The 17,752-nt window shown below is 42.3% G+C and overlaps 1 protein-coding gene across 1 annotated transcript; it reads right to left on the reverse strand.

Annotated features, from left to right (window-relative positions):
• Positions 1 to 3,637: 3,637 nt before the first annotated feature.
• LOC129238727 (uncharacterized) lies at positions 3,638 to 4,874 on the reverse strand. The gene is made up of 2 exons (XM_054873876.1): positions 4,682 to 4,874; positions 3,638 to 4,586 (listed from the first exon to the last, which is right to left on the reverse strand). Exons 1-2 carry the CDS (start codon positions 4,725 to 4,727, stop codon positions 3,727 to 3,729), a joined length of 906 nt encoding a protein of 301 aa, XP_054729851.1. The 5' UTR covers positions 4,728 to 4,874; the 3' UTR covers positions 3,638 to 3,726.
• Positions 4,875 to 17,752: the final 12,878 nt, after the last annotated feature.

The following is a 17,752-nucleotide window of genomic DNA, read 5'->3' on the forward strand; positions in this document are numbered from 1 at the left end:
TGAAACAATTTCGTATTTTGGATTAATGTTAATTTTTTCAATTAGATTTTATACCAAAACTTACTTTTCCACAAGACGAATCAAAAAAAGTAAGAAATTCTGGATTAAAATATGTAATCAAATATGAATTCATTTTTACTAATTTTTAAGTTTCAACTAGCACCAGTATTTCTGAATTTCGGGATACCGAATTCACGGGATTTCGGGACTGACGTCTCGATTGTGACTGACAATCTCGAGAAATTATAAAAACTTGCTTCCATAGTGCGACAGAAAGAATAAAAATTGTGCGTGCGAACATACATACATATTAGGGCGGGTCAATTTAAAAATCGCTCATTGCTCTGTGAAAATCGTATTCTAGGGATCAAAATAAGAAACTTTGCCGAAGGAACTATACCTCTAAAACGAGTTCTGATGTCCCCCAATTTTGGGTCGAACGAAAAATCCCACTTTGACCCATTTAGAGTGCTCCAATCGAGTCCAAATGTATGACCGACCCCAATTAACTTTGGACGGCCGATCCACCCATGCCAGTGGCACACCCCCTGAACTCCATTGGGGGGTTCCCCATACAATCATTTCAAAATATCACCATTTTTGGCCTTTACATAAGAAAAGAAACTAAAAAGTTCGACCCAAATTGGGGGACATCAGAATTCGTTTTAGAGGTATGGTTCCTACTTATATGAATTAAAAAAAATTTGTTATGAAAATTATTACTATTCAATATGCCCTAGGACCTTAATTTTCATTCCTCGCCAAATTTAGTGTTTGCAATATTTTTCTTATCGTTCACATTCCGTTGGCCAGATACTGTATTTTGTAAATTCATCCATATGCCAATATGGCGCAAGAAAGCACAAGAAGTGCTGCAGTGGCAAAATTTCGCTGCTGTGATTTTAATTACTTTTATGCACTTCTTACTTCAATTCAATTTGCCGCTCGCCCGCCGCTCACCGCGCTGTGACACCCCTAAGACAACAAATATTTAGCGTCATTCAATAACTTTGACATTAGCAAACGCAACAAATTAGGGGTGTTTGCGTTAGTGGTAAACGTATGGACAGGGTGAGTCAGTTGAAGCGCAACTCTTCAAAGTGATTTTTTTTATTACTGATTTGTGAAGCAAAAGACGCACTAATTTTATATTATTATATATTTTTGAGCAACCTTTACAAATTTTCGTGTAACATTTTTGAATAAAAAAATTATCACTTTACTTTTTGCTTAATTTTTTTGTATATCTTAAGTCACACGCTTTCAATCCTTGAAGATCTAACCCTAAACGCTTTCGTTGCATTAGCTTAACAGAATCTAATATCTGAAGGACGAACTATGGTTCTTATAAACTCAGCCACAATTGAACTTTGTCACCCTGTATACATATAAACATCATTGACTTGTGCAATCAGTGTTCTTCTTAGCGACCCTTCATTGCATTTTTATGGCTGCGAAAATTACTTCCAATCCTTAAATGGCAGCCAAATATTCTTTTGGCTATTAGACCTTTCTCCCCCCTTTTTCGTTGCCATTGTCTTAATTGGCCATTTTGATTATCCAAAGTCGGCACTGTGTCGCGTGTACAAGTGGCGCTAATATCAACGAACGCATGTGACGTCTGTAATGTCAATATTGACAGTAACGTCATTAGTGCGCAATGTCAAGCGGGTAGAGGCGATTGACAGTTGACAGTTGGAGGAGGGTTACGCCAGTGGAGTGCAGAAAATTAATTAAATTTTCAGAATCGAAGAGTTTCTGGGTAGTCAGAAAAATAATAAGATTTCGTATACTTGCAACATACTTTCTCCCATTCTCTTCGTCATCGTTCTAGACGACGTCATGAGCCAACTGATGCCGCACAAAAGAGGCATCGCATGAATGTCACCAGATATCGTGAGGACCTGGACTACGCCGACGACATCTGCCTCCTCTCTTACAAACTCAATGACATGCAAGCGAGGGCGAACAGACGAGTCACGCGGGTACGCACTGTAAGACTGGGGGTCAACATCGCCAAGACCCAGGCTAAGAGAGTCAACCAGAATAAACAAGACGTAAGGTGGACGATTGGCCGATGGAATTTGTCGAAAGCTTCTGCTAACTCGGTTGCACTATCATGGCAGACGGCGGAGCAGATGAAGATGCCAACTGCAGTATCAAATCGCAAATCTCTAGGCGCTCTAAACTGGGAATGTTCAGCTCATGTGTGAAGTCAGTATTGTTGTACGAAAGTGAAATATGGCTGGTCTCGAACACCATCACGAAGAGGCTACAATCTTCCGTCAACAAATGCCTCCGCATCATCTGTAGAATAGGCAGGCCGAACACCATTGGGCACGACTGGCTGTGAAGAGTAATGAATGAGAAACGCTTAGAAAACTGCCAGATAGCATAACGAGAATCGCAATGGATTGGAACCCGCAAGAGAGCAGATGTCGCGGTTGGTCAAATAATACATGGAGAAGGTAGATGTTGCGTAGACTGGCAGATGCCGACATCAAATGGGGCGGCGCAAAAACAACTGCCCAGAATAGTTAGGATGGAAAAGTCTTCTCGAGGCTCCGGTGCGGTGTGAACAAGGAAAAAAAAAAAAATTACTTTCTAGATATTGATTGAAATATTTTCTAAGCAGATGTTAGACTAGGCTTCACACCATACACAGTATTAATCAGTCTTTATAGCAGCTAATTCATTTAAATGTTTGAAGTACAGATGAAGATCTCTTTAAAATACCCTTTGCTCCCAAAATGTTTATTTTTTGTTTTTGCCCAATCTTCGATCCTTCAATCGCTGTGCTACAAAACTGAAGAAAGTATATTGACCTCAATGTTTTCACCACAGTCGGCATTATATTACCCGAATGTGTGGCGTTCGCATTTGGTCTAGCACTTTCACTTCAGCAGCATTCTCCAAAAATGCAATATATGGAGATTCTTTCATACTCTTACAACAATAACAGATGTCTCAAAACATTAGTAAAACTCCTACATTTCTTCTAGAATGTCATTTTGAAGAGCTCCGTCCTCCGGCACACAACCTTAGTATGTTAGCTGGTCGATTTTACAAAAAAAAACTAATCATATGGATCACATAACAAACATCACTTCATACCACAAAAGCTCTATGAAGAGTGGTGTTGCCCTAATTAAGTTTAAGGATGGGTGTTTCATTCAAGGCTTTGCGCTAATTTTTCTAAGATGAAGCACAAAATTAGGTTGTTTTTAAAATCGATTTGTACTTGCAACCCGAAGGATATTTACCCAAAACGGGGATGTAGAGGCAGCTGGATATATATATAATTGGCGCGTACACCCTTTTTGGGTGTTTGGCCGAGCTCCTCCTCCTATTTGAGGTATGCGTCTTGATGCTGTCCCACAAATGGAGGGACCTACAGTTTCAAGCCGACTCCGAACGGTAGATATTTTTTATGAGGAACTTTTCATGGCAGAAATACACTCGGAGGTATGCCATTGCCTGCCGAGGAGCGGCCGCTATTAGAAAAAACTTTTTCTTCATTTTGGTGTTTCACCGAGATTCAAACCTATGTTCTCTCTGAATTCCCAGTGGTAGTCATGCACCAACCCATTCGGCTATAGCGGCAGCTGGTTATACTGGAAATAGGGCAATCAAAAACTTTTGTTTTGCATTTTATTCTTAAATATAAAACAGTAACTTAACATAAAAAGGAAGAATCACTTATAGCACTAGAAGTTTAGTGTGAGCTCACTGACGAAGTGGCAGCCGTAATAACGGTTCTAAAACGCCATTTGCACGCATAATAACGATGAAACCGCAAGGTGGTAAGCCAGTGGATTCCTTAACTGAGTTAGGCGAATAAGTTATTGGCGCTGGAGCCACAAAAACAGCTGGTGAAAAGTAAGTTCTCGAATCTTCTTTAGAGTTTCGTACCCGTTTTTTCGAGTATGCCTCGAATGCAGTCATTTTATTCTTTGTAGCTTTAGAACGGTGTTTCGATTTAAATCTATAGCTTGGATGTTTGCCGAACTTCTTTTTTTCATGGATGGATAGTAGAGTCTTATGTGATAGAGGCGGTTTTGTACCCATTTTCATGGCTGGAGCATCGGTGGAAAATAGAGTAGCAAATGTGGCAGATTTTACTGAGTTCGAATCCAAAGTATGGGTTGCTGAGGCAAGCTCCGGAGACGAAATAGTACTAGCAGATGAGTTTTGAGGTATTGCAACTGGAAGTGGCGTAGCTACTGGCGGTGGTTGAGTCATTGTTGCCGTTAAACGAAGCGGCACAAAGAGTCCAATTGCTGATGGTGAAAGCGCAGCAGAAGGTTTTTTTGTCGCTATTGCAGTTATTAAGGAACTACCAGGTTCTATCATGGGTAACGGTGATAACTTTTGCAGCTGTAGTGAAGGAAAAGTGTGAATGCCTTGTGACGTGGTGGCCGTAGCAGACTGCACTGTTACTGGAGCTAATATTGCATGTTTAGCTAAAGGCGCTGCAGGAGTGTGCAGACTTTGAAGTGCAGAAACTGTTTTTAGCGACTGAGTTCCAAGCGCAGTCGATTGCAAAGGAACTGCTATCGCCTGTGCAAAGCAATCGCGCAACAGAACTGAAAATAAATACCAAAAGCAGATATTTTATTAATTTATAAAATTTATAATTTTAAACAAACTGAAGAGAATAATAGGTGAAAAATCAGCTTACCGCAAGCCACAGTTATTGCTCCGGTTAACACTAAATTTTTGGTCATTTTGGGTTGCTTCTCAGACACCCGGCACTATGTCGAACACGAAGATGATCCTTTACTCCTTGCTGCGAGTTGCGAGCTCCGTAATTTTAATAATAATTTTTATATTTATCTCAAGCAGCAAACTGGCGTCTTCCATCCGTTGTTCAGTTGTGCATGTTACTCAAAGATATTAGGCCGCTGTGGCTATTTATAAGTTCATTTCCATTTGTTGGCATTGTGGCCATTATCTGAGCAGTGGCTTATTTAGAACATCGACATTTGATATCAGGGTATCTACTGCTGACTCGATATGCTCGTACTTGCCTCCAAGATACCACTTCTTAATCTCCGTGCTGACCTATCGCTTGCACATACGAGTATATACACACACACACGTAACTATTCGTGCCGGTGCGTGCTCGATTTGCATGACTCAATATCTCTTGCATAATTATTGCTGACACGTTTCTGCTTACGATTGCAATCGATTGTCGTTAATTAATTGCTATCATCGCTAATATACATACATACATGTATGGCCATCGTGTCCAAAAATTGCGCATTAATTCCAGCCTGCTTGGCTTACAAGTCGGATATACATGCGTACACACACACACACACACACACACACACACACTGCGAGCGGCTACATACCTCCAAGCACCCCTTTAGACGAGTTTGAGGAGATAGTAGGGAAAATCGCCATGGATGCAACGGTAAGACAGCGATATATTATTGCAGGCGACTGCAATGCATGGGCTATGGAGTGGGGCTCACAGCGTACTACACCAAAGGGCAGAGCACTCCTTGAAGCATTTGCATGCCTGGATATTGTTTTACTGAACAGCGGCGCGGAACATACCTTCTTCAGAAATGGCTTTGGTTCAGTAATAGACATCACGTTCGTCAGCGCTAACATCTGCAGAGGGTCTAAATGGAAGCTTAGTGAGTGTTATACTCAAAGTGATCACTCAGCAATAATATGCGACATAGATTTAAACGAGTGCAAACTTAAAAATCAACAATTAAGTTTGAAGCAGCGAGGATGGAAAACCGGCACCTTAGATCCTGGAGTATTTAAAGAGATGTTGCCAACAAGCGAGTATACAGGATGCGCGAACGACATGGCAACCAAAATTATGGGCGATATTTGTAGAGCCTGCGATGCGTCAATGTCTCGCAAGACGACAACAAATAAACACGTTCCTGTTTACTGGTGGAACGAGAGCATTCTTTCCTTCAGAAAAGAATGCATTAAGGCTAGAAGAAGATTCCAACGGGCAAGAGGTAGACCTAACTTCCTAGAAGCCCGAGAAACGTATAAAGCTGCGCGACGTCAACTCAAGAGAGCAATAAAGGAAAGCAAGCGTAAAAGCTTCCTTGAGCTCTGTGATGACACTGAAAACAATCCTTGGGGGACAGCATACAAGGTGGTGACGAAGAAGCTGAAGTCTGCTCAGGAATCCATACCAACATGCCCGTTTTTCTTAAATGAAGTGGTAAACACACTTTTCCCCAAACAAAGGAAGTTAGTTTCTTTAACCTCGAAGCCAATCGTACACCAGTTTCCAAGAATCTCAGCAGACGAGGTCCTTCAAGCAGTGAATAGGATCGAAAATAATAAGTCTCCTGGCCCAGACGGGGTGCCTAACCAAGTACTTAAGCTGGCCTTTACCCAGGCCACATCGAATTTCGTACGCCTATTCAATACATGTCTCGCGGAGGGAACGTTCCCATCGATATGGAAGCGACAAAGGCTGGTTCTACTGCCCAAACCCGGCAAACCTCCCATGCAACCATCTAGCTTCAGACCAATTTGCCTGCTCGACTCGGCAGGTAAAGTACTGGAGAGGATAATTTACAACCGCCTCGAGAACGAGATCGATTCCGTTAGGGGAATATCGGACAATCAGTTTGGCTTCAGAAAGGGAAAGTCCACCGTTGACGCTGTGAATACCGCCAAAAAAATTGCACAACAGGCAATAAGTGGTACACGATGGCTCGAAGGTGCCAAAGAGTACTGCTTAATAGTAACCTTGGACGTAAAAAATGCATTCAACACCGCAAACTGGGCCAAAATACTGGACGCACTGGACGAAATCGGAGTATCCTCTTACCTGCGGGCAATGATACGAAGCTACTTCGAAGACCGCGTACTGGATTACGACACAGCAGCAGGCAGAAAGAGCTATAAGGTTTCAGGCGGGGTCCCTCAAGGTTCAGTCCTTGGACCACTGCTCTGGAACATCATGTATGATGGTGTTTTGCGTCTCAATATACCCAATGGTGCCAACATTATCGGCTTTGCGGACGATATCGCAGTAGTTATTACGGCGAAGAGACTGAGCGACATCTGCGAAAAAGCAAATCGGACCATAGCGACCGTTAACTCATGGTTGGTGCAAAACGGCCTTCAACTCGCCGAGCAAAAAACGGAGTCCGTTCTCATATCGAGCCGGAAAAAAGTAGAGGTGGCAACGATACAAGTTGGCAATCACAGCATCACGACAGCACCAGAAGTTAAATATCTGGGAATAGTTATAGACAGGAGGCTATCTTTTAAAACTCACCTGGAGTATGCGGCCAAAAAAGCATCAGCAACTGTAGCAGCATTATCGCGAATAATGCTAAACGCCCGCGGGCCAAAACAACGGCGGCGTCAACTCCTAGCAGGCGTGGTGAAGAACCAAATACTATACGGTGCCCCTATTTGGTACATGGCTACGCAACGTCCTTCCTACTTACGCGGTATAAAGGCGGCGTATCGTTTATGTGCGCTTCGAGTCTGTTCCGCCTTTAAAACGGTTTCAGAAGAGGCAGCGCTGGTTATCGCTGGAATGTATCCAATAGATATATTGGCAAACGAAGCTGCAGTATTGGCCGACAGTGAAACGGAACGCATCGTAGCACGGGAAAATAGTACCCAAACTTGGCAGCAAAAATGGAATTCCACAACGAAGGGCCGCTGGACACATCGCTGCATTCCAGACTTGCGTAGCTGGATTGAAAGGAAACATGGTGAAGTAGATTTCTATCTGACGCAATTTTTAACCGGGCATGGATGCTTCAAAGCATACCTCCATCGGTTCAGACATGAATCGGATCCCACTTGCGACTACTGTGGGGTAAACGCGATAGAAGACGTTCACCACGTATTCTTCGAATGTGAGCGTTTTTATGGCTCTAGATCGAAGCTTCGGCGCATATTTGATGGAAACTACGATCCAGATACATTCGTACAATCCATGCTACAAAGCAGGGAGAAATGGACGGCAGCATGCGATGTCATAGCAGAGGCCATGAAAAAACTAAGGACCCTCGAAAGAGTACGACGAATGACCGGCGACTAATTCGCCTTTCCCCCCCACGATGTAATGCTTGGCGGTTGTCCCGTGGGGTGTGGAGTTTCGACGAAACAACAGGCTTGTCCTGGTTTCAAAGGGCCACTTGAGGGTAGCGCGCTACCACAACGCCCATGGAAAAATATACACTGCGAGCGGCGGCACTGTCAAGGATTATGGCCAATATCGGTGGTCCCACTCAGAGTAGAAGAGCGCTCCTGGCTAGAGTTACCCAGTCTACACTCATGTATGCAGCACCCATATGGGGTAAAGCCCTGATACCGAAAACGTACGCGAAGAAGGCGGAAATAGTTTTCAAACTTATTTCCCTTAGAGTTGCCTGCGCTTTCAGGACAGTGTCGTTCGAAGCAGTATGTGTCATATCGGGTATCATGCCACCAGATATAATGGCCTCTGAACTGGGTAGAGTGTACGACAAAGCCAAAAGCCTAAACAGGCGATTAACGGCGGAAGAGCGTAAAGAAGAAAGACGGGGGAGCATAAGTGAGTGGCAAAATCGCTGGGACCAAGCGACAAAAGGGAGATGGACGCATAAACTTATCAGAAGCGTACAGGCCTGGGCTGAGAGAGGACATGGAGACACAGATTACTATCTCACACAGTTCCTGACGGGGCATGGATGCTATAGAGAGTATCTCCAAAGACTCGGCCACGAGGACGCAGCTGACTGCTCGTTCTGCGGCTACGGGAGTGAGAACGTGGAACATGTCTTCTTCTCCTGCCCGAGATACGCATCTGAAAGAATGTGCATTGAAGAAATCATAAACGAAAAAATAACTCCGGGCAACATTGTAGATCACATGCTGCAGTCGAAATTGGTGTGGGCCAAGATGAAAGAATGGTCCGCGAATGCGTTACAGGAACTGCGGAAAAAGGAATGGGAACGCAGTAAGGAACGAAGACAAAGAAGTAATGAAGGGTAGACGGAGAGAGAAATACAAATGAAGAGCCATAATGGCTAGCTTGGCCCTGCGATGCAATGCTTAAACGGCGGTACCGCAAGGCAAACGAAAGCTACAGAGGTCGGAGTTAGGGTTTAGTACGTAGGTGTACTGTTTCGCAAGTCCAGTTTAGTAGTAATACTGACTGTGCGTGGTCCCGAATGAGGTGCACCTTTAGCGATCAGTATGAATTGTGCATGCCGTCTGTATTGACGGTATCTATGTAAGATTCCCCCTTCGTATAAAAAAAAAAAAAAAAAAAACACACTGCGAGAGCGCTTCGAAACGCTTCTAGATGACCTCACGCGGGACGTCGAAGTTAGGTCGCCAGTGGTAATTGGCGGTGATTTCAACGCATGGGCTACCGAGTGGGGCAGTAGACTTACCAACGCCAGAGGACGTAGCCTGCTAGAAGCTATTGCTAAAGTAGACATTAGTATCGCAAATAATGGTCTCGCGCTTACATATCGCAAGGCCGGTACGGGATCTATTATTGATCTAACACTTGTCAGCAGTTCACTTTTGCAGAAAATCAAGTTCCTTTCTGGACATGGAGGTTTTAGGAAATACCTGCATAGGTTCGGGCACGATGACAGCCCCTACTGCCCTGTGTGCATCAATGTAGAAGAAGACGTGGAACTTGCCAGTTTCCACTGCCCACGCTTTAGAACAGGAAGAATAATTCCAAATGCAACTGACATAGTCGAGTTCATGTTGCAATCGGAAGAAAAGTGAGAGGAGATAGCTGCATACGCTGCTAGAATTCAAAAAGAACTCAGATACATTGAGCAAATGAGACGCATTAGGCGATAGACATTGACGAAGCTATATAGCTAACCAGCCCTGCGAAGTAATACGTTGAAGCAGTTCCGCAGGGAGAGTGGTGGAGGAGAGACGGAGTTCAAGGGTTTAGTACGTAGGTGTACTGTTTTGCAAGTCCAGACAGTATGACAATTACTGACTGTGCGTGGTCCCGAATGAGGTGCACCCTTAGCGATCAGTATGAATCGTGCATGCCATCTATATTGACGGTATCTATGTAAGATTCCCCCTTCGGAACGCCTTCAATACGGCGAATTAGAGCAAAATTCTGATCGAGCTTGATAGTTTCCAATCCTTTATTAAGTGCCTGGGTGGAATATTTGACCGTAGGCTTAATTTCAAATTGCACAAATTGCGAGCAAAAGGGCAGCAGAAGCAGTAACTGCGCTAAAGCGATTAACCCCCTTGACTATAACCAACTTTTTCGACATTGTTCTATAACCGGGGTACCCGGGTATCCACCTTATATAAAATGCGTATATGCGTATTTAGCAGTAATTTTCAGATATTTTTTCTTTGCATTTTCCCAGGTCTATTCTTATACCGTCCCAGCTTTTCAGGTAGTCGCACGCTCCCCTACAAATGGTAGGCAGATGTGCGACTACCCGAGCCCTATGACGTCAAGAACTGACCGCTACCTGTACCGGTTGTAATGTGACCGCGTCTATTTCATTTAGTATTCGCTGAGTAATTGAGAATTGTAAACGATTTCAGGTGTGATTCAAAAAAAACCTAATTGAGAAGAAAATAGAACAACTATCTAAGCAAGAATTCGCAAGGTAAACTTATGTAAAATTAGTATTCCGGTATAAATTTCCGATTTTGATGAAAGTAAAAAAAAAATGATCTGTTATGTATTTCATTATTAGGTTGACTGCTGTAGAGAGGTCAACGTATTTGGCCGCGTTACTGGGAGATGAGTCAGGCCCTGAGAGTTCCACGTCAGATAGTGAGGATGAAGAGTGGTTACCGTTAGCGAGAGAACAGTCACAACGTCAGACTGAAATTTCTGACAGTGAAGAGATACCAGGTCACCGTGATAGCGAAGTCGAGCAAGAGGAAGTCGACGACGAGCCTACTGAAGTGGACACATCACATGAATCGGAGCCTGATTTTCTTGTGGCCAAGGACGGTACAAGATGGAATAAAACACCAACTTCCATTCAACGCCAAACTGCTGCTCGCAATATAATTCGCCAGAGATGTGGTCCTCATCGAAGCACGGAGACATTGTCAATCTTGGCCACGTTCCAATTGATTGTCACGAATGAAATGGTTGATATCATTATACAACCCACTAACAGGAAAGGAAACATAGAGTACCAGAAGTATTATGAAGCACATCCTGAAAAAAAGGACGTGTGGAAAGATTTGACGCCTACAGAGATGTACGCATTCTTACGAATTCTCCTCATGAGTGGTGCAAATAATTCAAACGTAGACCATACCATGGACATGTGGAAAGTAAGTGCTTATCCAATGACGATCGACGAACAATTATATCCATACCGAGGAAAGAAAAGATTCACGCAATACCTTCCATTCTTCTTCTTAATTGGCGCGATAACCGCTTACGCGATTTTGGCCGAGTTTAACAAAGCGCGCCAGTCGTTTCTTTCTCGTGCTAACCGGCGCCAATTGGACACACCAAGTGAAGCCAAGTCCTTCTCCACCTGATCTTTCCAACGCAGAGGAGGCCTTCCTCTTCCTCTACTACCACCAGCTGGTACCGCATCGAATACTTTCAAAGCCGGAGCGTTTGTATCCATTCGGACGACATGACCCAGCCAACGTAGCCGCTGGATCTTTGTCGTCGTAAAGCTCATACAGGTCCAAAAATCTTACGCAGAATCTTTCTCTCGAACACTCCAAGCGTCGCTTCATCGGATGTTGTCATCGTCCAAGCTTCTGCGCCATACGTTAGGACGGGCATGATGAGAGTCTTGTAGAGTGTTAGTTTTGTTCGTCGAGAGAGGACTTTACTGCTCAGTTGCCTACTTAGTCCAAAGTAGCACTTGTTGGCAAGAGAGATTCTACGTTGGATTTCAAGGCTGACATTGTTATCGGTGTTAATGCTGGTTCCTAAATAAACGAAGTCTTTTACAAACTCGAAATTATAACTGTCTACAGTGACTTGGGTGCCGATACGCGAGTGCGCCGACTGTTTGTTTGAAGACAGGAGGTACTTCGTTTTGTCCTCGTTCACCACCAAACCCTTTCGCTTTGCCTCTTTATCCAGTTTGGAGAAGGCAGAACTAACAGCGCGGTTGTTAAGGCCGATGATATCAATATCATCGGCATACGCCAACAATTGTACGCTCTTATAAAATATTGTGCCTGAGCGATTAAGTTCTGCGGCTCGTACGATGCTCTCCAACATCAGGTTAAAGAAGTCACACGACAGCGAGTCACCCTGTCTGAAATCTCGTTTGGTATCAAACGGCTCGGAGAGGTCCTTCCCAATTCTGACGGCGCTACTGGTGTTAAGCAACGTCATCTTACATAGCCGTATTAGTTTTGCGGGGATACCAAATTCAGACATCGCGGCATACAGGTAACTCCTTTCCGTACTGTCGAATGCAGCTTTGAAGTCGACGAAAAGGTGGTGTGTGTCGATTCTCCTTTCATGGGTCTTTTCCAAGATTTGGCGTATTGAGAATATTTGGTCGATGGTAGACTTTCCAGGTCTGAAGCCACACTGATAAGGTCCAATCAGTTGGTTGACGGTGGGCTTCAGCCTTTCACACAATACGCTCGCTAGAACCTTATAGGCGATATTTAGAAGACTAATCCCGCGGTAATTGGCACAAATTGCAGGGTCGCCCTTCTTATGGATTGGGCAGAGCACACTTAAATTCCAATCGGCAGGCATGCTTTCATCCGACCATATTTTGCATAGGAGCTGATGCATGCACCTTACCAGCTCCTCGCCGCCATGTTTGAATAGCTCAGCCGGCAGTCCGTCGGCGCCCGCGGCTTTGTTGTTCTTTAGCCGTGATATTGCTATTCTCACCTCGTCATGGTCGGGTAACGGAACTACAATTCCGTCGTCATCGATTGGGGTATCGGGATCTTCACATTCTCTACGACATGCGCAGCTGTCACTGTTTAACAGGTTCGAGAAGTGTTCCCTCCATAATTTAAGATTGCTCTGTACGTCAGTCACCAGATCGCCGTCTTTGTTCTTACAGCAAAACGCCCCGTTTTAAAACCTTCTGTAAGCCGCCGAACTTTCTGGTAGAATTTTCGGGTGTTGTTCCAATTGGCCAGCATCTCAAGCTCCTCGCACTCACGTATTTCGGCCCCTCGTTTCTTCTGTCGGATAATACGTCTCTCTTCCTTTTTCAGCTCTCTGTAGCGATCCCACATGGCTCGCGTTGCGCCCGATCGCAGCGTAGCTCTATAGGCGGCATCCTTTCTTTCTGCGGCAGCATGACATTCCTCGTCGTACCAATTGTTTTTTCGAGCTCGCTGGAATCCGATTTCTTCTTCGGCGGCGGTACGTAGGGAACGAGAAATGTTGCTCCATTGCTCGCGCATGCCGGTGTGTTGGGCAGTGCTCTCCGAGAGCAGGAGTGAGAGTCGAGTGGCGAATCTTCTGGCTGTCTGTTCTGATTGCAGCTTTTCGATATCGAACATTCTTTGCGTAGGTAGATGCACGTTTTTTGCTGCACACAGGCGTGTGCGCAGTTTGACTGCAACAAGCTAGTGATACGAGTCAATGTTGGGTCCTCGGATCGTACGTACATCTAATACACTAGAAGCGTGTCTTCCATCTATCACAACATGATCGATCTGGTTTCGCGTTTTTCGATCAGGGGACAGCCAGGTAGCTTGGTGGATTTTTTTATGCTGGAATCTGGTGCTGCAGACTACCATGTTTCGGGCCCCGGCGAAGTCGATCAGCCTCTATCCGTTACCGGATGTTTCGTTGTGCAGGCTGAATTTTCCGACTGTGGGACCAAAAATTCCTTCGTTGCCCACCGTGGCGTTGAAGTCGCCAAGCACGATTTTTATGTCGTACGTCATCGTAGATGTACATTAGATATATAAATACATATATTTATAAATATATATATGTATATATAATTATATATGATTGGCTTGACTTACTTAAGTATGCACTTGTATTTGAATTAGTTATTTCTTGGTATGAAATTCTTTGAAACAGTTCTTTGGATGAATTACATAATAGAATATCACATTTTTCACAATAAGATTGAGTCTGCGAATTACAAGGTTTATTTTTACAATGCAATTTTGCAGACCGATCTCGAAATTGACCCCAGTGACCAACGTTATCAAAACGTACATCTGATATTGGCATATAACTTTTTTTTTTGCCGACGACAAAACTTTCCACTTTGCTTGAGTTTGTTGGCCTTCCTCTGCCTTTGACTGAATTCTGGCCTATTTTAGTGAGAGTTTCTGCCACTTCACATCGAAAGTCAGCCAAAATCAAGCGTTCGTGTTGCAATGAATTAATACGATTGTAAAGAATATACGCATTAACTAATGTCATGTCTAACAAATGATAAAAAATACGGGTCGTCCACTTCTGGGTCTTTATGCGGATCTTATATCGGCCAATATTTATCCAACAGGTCGACACCGCTCATGTGTTTATTATAGTATTGAACAATCAATGTATTCGTAATATTTTTGTCGTCGATTCCATCGACGAGATTTCTGCAAACATGTATCTGTACTGGATCCGTGTGGTTGTATACCCAAGTAAGTTGAAGCAAAACGGACGCTTCTATTATCATTCCACAATACCGTTGATATATCGATTCCATAAGCTGACCCAACAAATTCTTCAGAATAACCACGCTCGCGCTTATTTTGCTTCAAATCAGTAACCAGTTTACAATTCATGATACGATTGGCGCGAATTGTTCCTAAGCTATGGATACCCCTACTTTCCAGATAAAGTACTAAGCCCAGCGACGTGTAAAAATTGTCAAAATAATGTATGTGGTTTGCAAATTCGGGGATGTTTTTTGATAACCTTACAACCACATTCGATGAGGCGCCTAAATCTGGAACTTCTTCCTCCATTTTATTATCGCCAGCGCCGGAATATAATTCAAACTGATATGAAAACCTTTAGGCATTGAAACTTTGAAAAGTCACCCTAAAGCTAACACTTTTGACAACTGAATATCACTGAAAATACATGAAATCGTCCCCGTTGTATTTAAATAGCCTATAAATTTTTTGATGTTTTGAGAAAATGAATTTCAAACTTTTTGTCGAAAGTAGCTCTCACTCAAATCTCGTTATGTCTGTAAATTTATTATTTTTTGACTGACGTTTTGACCCACTTTGTGGAACTAGAATTTGACAAAATTTTGACCACATATAAAATCGACGATGGAGAATCCAAAAATTCAATAAAAAATAATAGCCTATGAGCACATAGGCTATTGTTATACTAAGAGGACGAAATAACTTACCTGAATTTTTTTATCACTTTCTTTATATAAATTACCAGCGAACAAATACTTAAAAGCTTAAACTTTTCACACAACTATTTTATGCATGCTCAATATTCAGTTTCTCGCGGACAACTGCCATTCATTATATAATGGCAAGTGAAGTAATAACTTTGCATATCAAAAAAGAGTTATAAAATTGTATAAAATATGCCCGTTTAACTTTTAAAATAAAAAAGTTACATAATGATTCAAAATTCTGATGCAAAGCAAGCATTGCCTAAAGGCACTGTTATGCACTCAAGGGTTAATGTTCAATAAATATTTTTCATAAATTTTTGTTATCAATAATGTAATTCTAGATACACTTTCAATATTGATTTTATTACAATTACAGCACGAACAATACATTGGAATCAAGTGGGTACCCAGGTACCCTGGTTATTGAACAAGCGCGTTAATTAGTTTGACCCCCAGGAATCAAATGCTATTTTCAGCATAAGTTGAAAGCATAGATCGATGTAAAATTGACCAAATAACGAGGATCCGGGCGGAAAAAAAATTTTAACAAGCAGTGTTTGAATTGTACTATCTCAAAGATGGAAAAGGATACCCGGGTACCCGGTTATTGACATAAGGGTTAATGATGAACATCAGAGGTCCTAGGCGAAACTGCAGGAGACCACTTAGCACTGTTATCTCATCAATTTTGCTGTATGCAGCTCCTGCATGGGTGGAAGCCACAAATTACAGCTCATATGTTAAGTATATGAATTGAGTGCCCTCAGAGTGTACTGCACATTTCGCACGGTATCAGAAGACGCCATTATGGTTATAGTAGGACTACTCCCAATCAGTTTAATGGTAAAAGAGTATACTCTGCAAATTCTGCGGTTCGTTAAGAAAAACACAATTTTATGGTTTGAAATACAATACAGACTATTCGGTATAGTCTCCCTGAATATCAATACACTTGTCCCAACGAAATTGCAATTTATGAATTCCATTCCTGAAGTGAGAATCTATGACCTCATCGTTTCATGAAAAAAGCTTTCCACGCATGCTTTTTGTTTAGGTCTGGCAACAGATCGAAGTCGCTACGAGCCAAATCTGGTGAATACGGTGAATGCTCCAACAATTCGAACTTAAGTTCATGGATCTTAGCCATTGTCAAAATGCTCTTGTGGCGCGGTGCATTGTCCTGATGAAAAATAATTTTTTGCTTTTGCCAACTGGGTGCTTTTTTACCAAATTTTTCCTTTAGCTGATTGAAAATGTTGCAATAATATTCAGAATTTATTGCTTTACCAGCTTGCAAGTAAATTACAAACAAAATTCCGCTCGTTTCTCAGAAAGCTAATGCTAACACTGGCTTGGCTGATTTCTGAATACGAACTCGTTTCGGAGCCGAATAACCAGGTTCATACCACTCTTTAGCCTCTTGTTTTGATTTGGTACCATGGTGATGGACTGAAGCCTCATCCATAATGACGAACCGACGCACAAAACCCACTTTATCCTTTCGAAAACGCAAAAAATGTTTCTCGCATTCGAACGTGTTTTTGTTCCATTGTTAACGAATGTGGCACTCAATGCGCACACAGCTTTCTGAGACCCAATACTTCAGTCAAATAGTGAGTACCCATTCGGAGTCCTAGGGCTACTACTAAACCTCTTTCAGTCACTCGACGATTTTCTTCTACAATTTCTGGTGTCGTTGTTGCTTTTGGACGTCCTTGACGTGGATCGTCTTCAAGGCTTGGCCATATTTAAATTAAGCAACCCATCTTCTTACTTTCCTAAATGATGGTGAAAAGCCTTTATACACTTTCAATATTCGTTACTAAATTTCCTTTAAACCTTCCAAAAGTCAAAATTCAATCACTGCACGATAATTGATTTTTTTTTCCATTGTAGAAAATACTGTGACGTGTTGGTGGTAAAAAGACAAAGAATGAATTGACAGATTGAAATGGAATGTCAAAAAACAAAAAAATTTAGGTTAGTAGCAACGCATTCTCTTATCGAAACGCAGAACTTATTGAAAAACCTAGTAGCTACATATCATAGTATGTGCGTTTAAGGGGGGAGCCTGGTTTATGAGGTCTAAAAATTGCATCCCTTTGCGTTTTTTGTTTTTTTAAGGAAAAAATTAATTTAGCACTGCAAAGTTTTTTCTATCTTTTAATGAACATTTAAAAAGTATAAAAAATTTGTGTACTGGTTAAAATAAGTTGAAAAAAATGAGTGAGTGAATGAATAGAAATTAATAGAGCGCTGCAACGCTGTAGTTTCCAACTGGCGTACAAGATACAGCTCGTAATTATTATCTAAAGCAAAAAATTCAAATGGATTTCTAATTATCATGATTTTTTATTCTAGATGAACTAAGAAAACTGAGAGAAATTCCAAAATTAAAATTTTAACTTTTTGGAGGTTTTAAAGAAAAAAATGCCTTTCTATAAAAAAAAAATTCACTTCAA

Source organism: Anastrepha obliqua, chromosome 2 (assembly GCF_027943255.1).
Source record: "Anastrepha obliqua isolate idAnaObli1 chromosome 2, idAnaObli1_1.0, whole genome shotgun sequence".
Classification (NCBI taxonomy): domain Eukaryota; kingdom Metazoa; phylum Arthropoda; class Insecta; order Diptera; family Tephritidae; genus Anastrepha; species Anastrepha obliqua.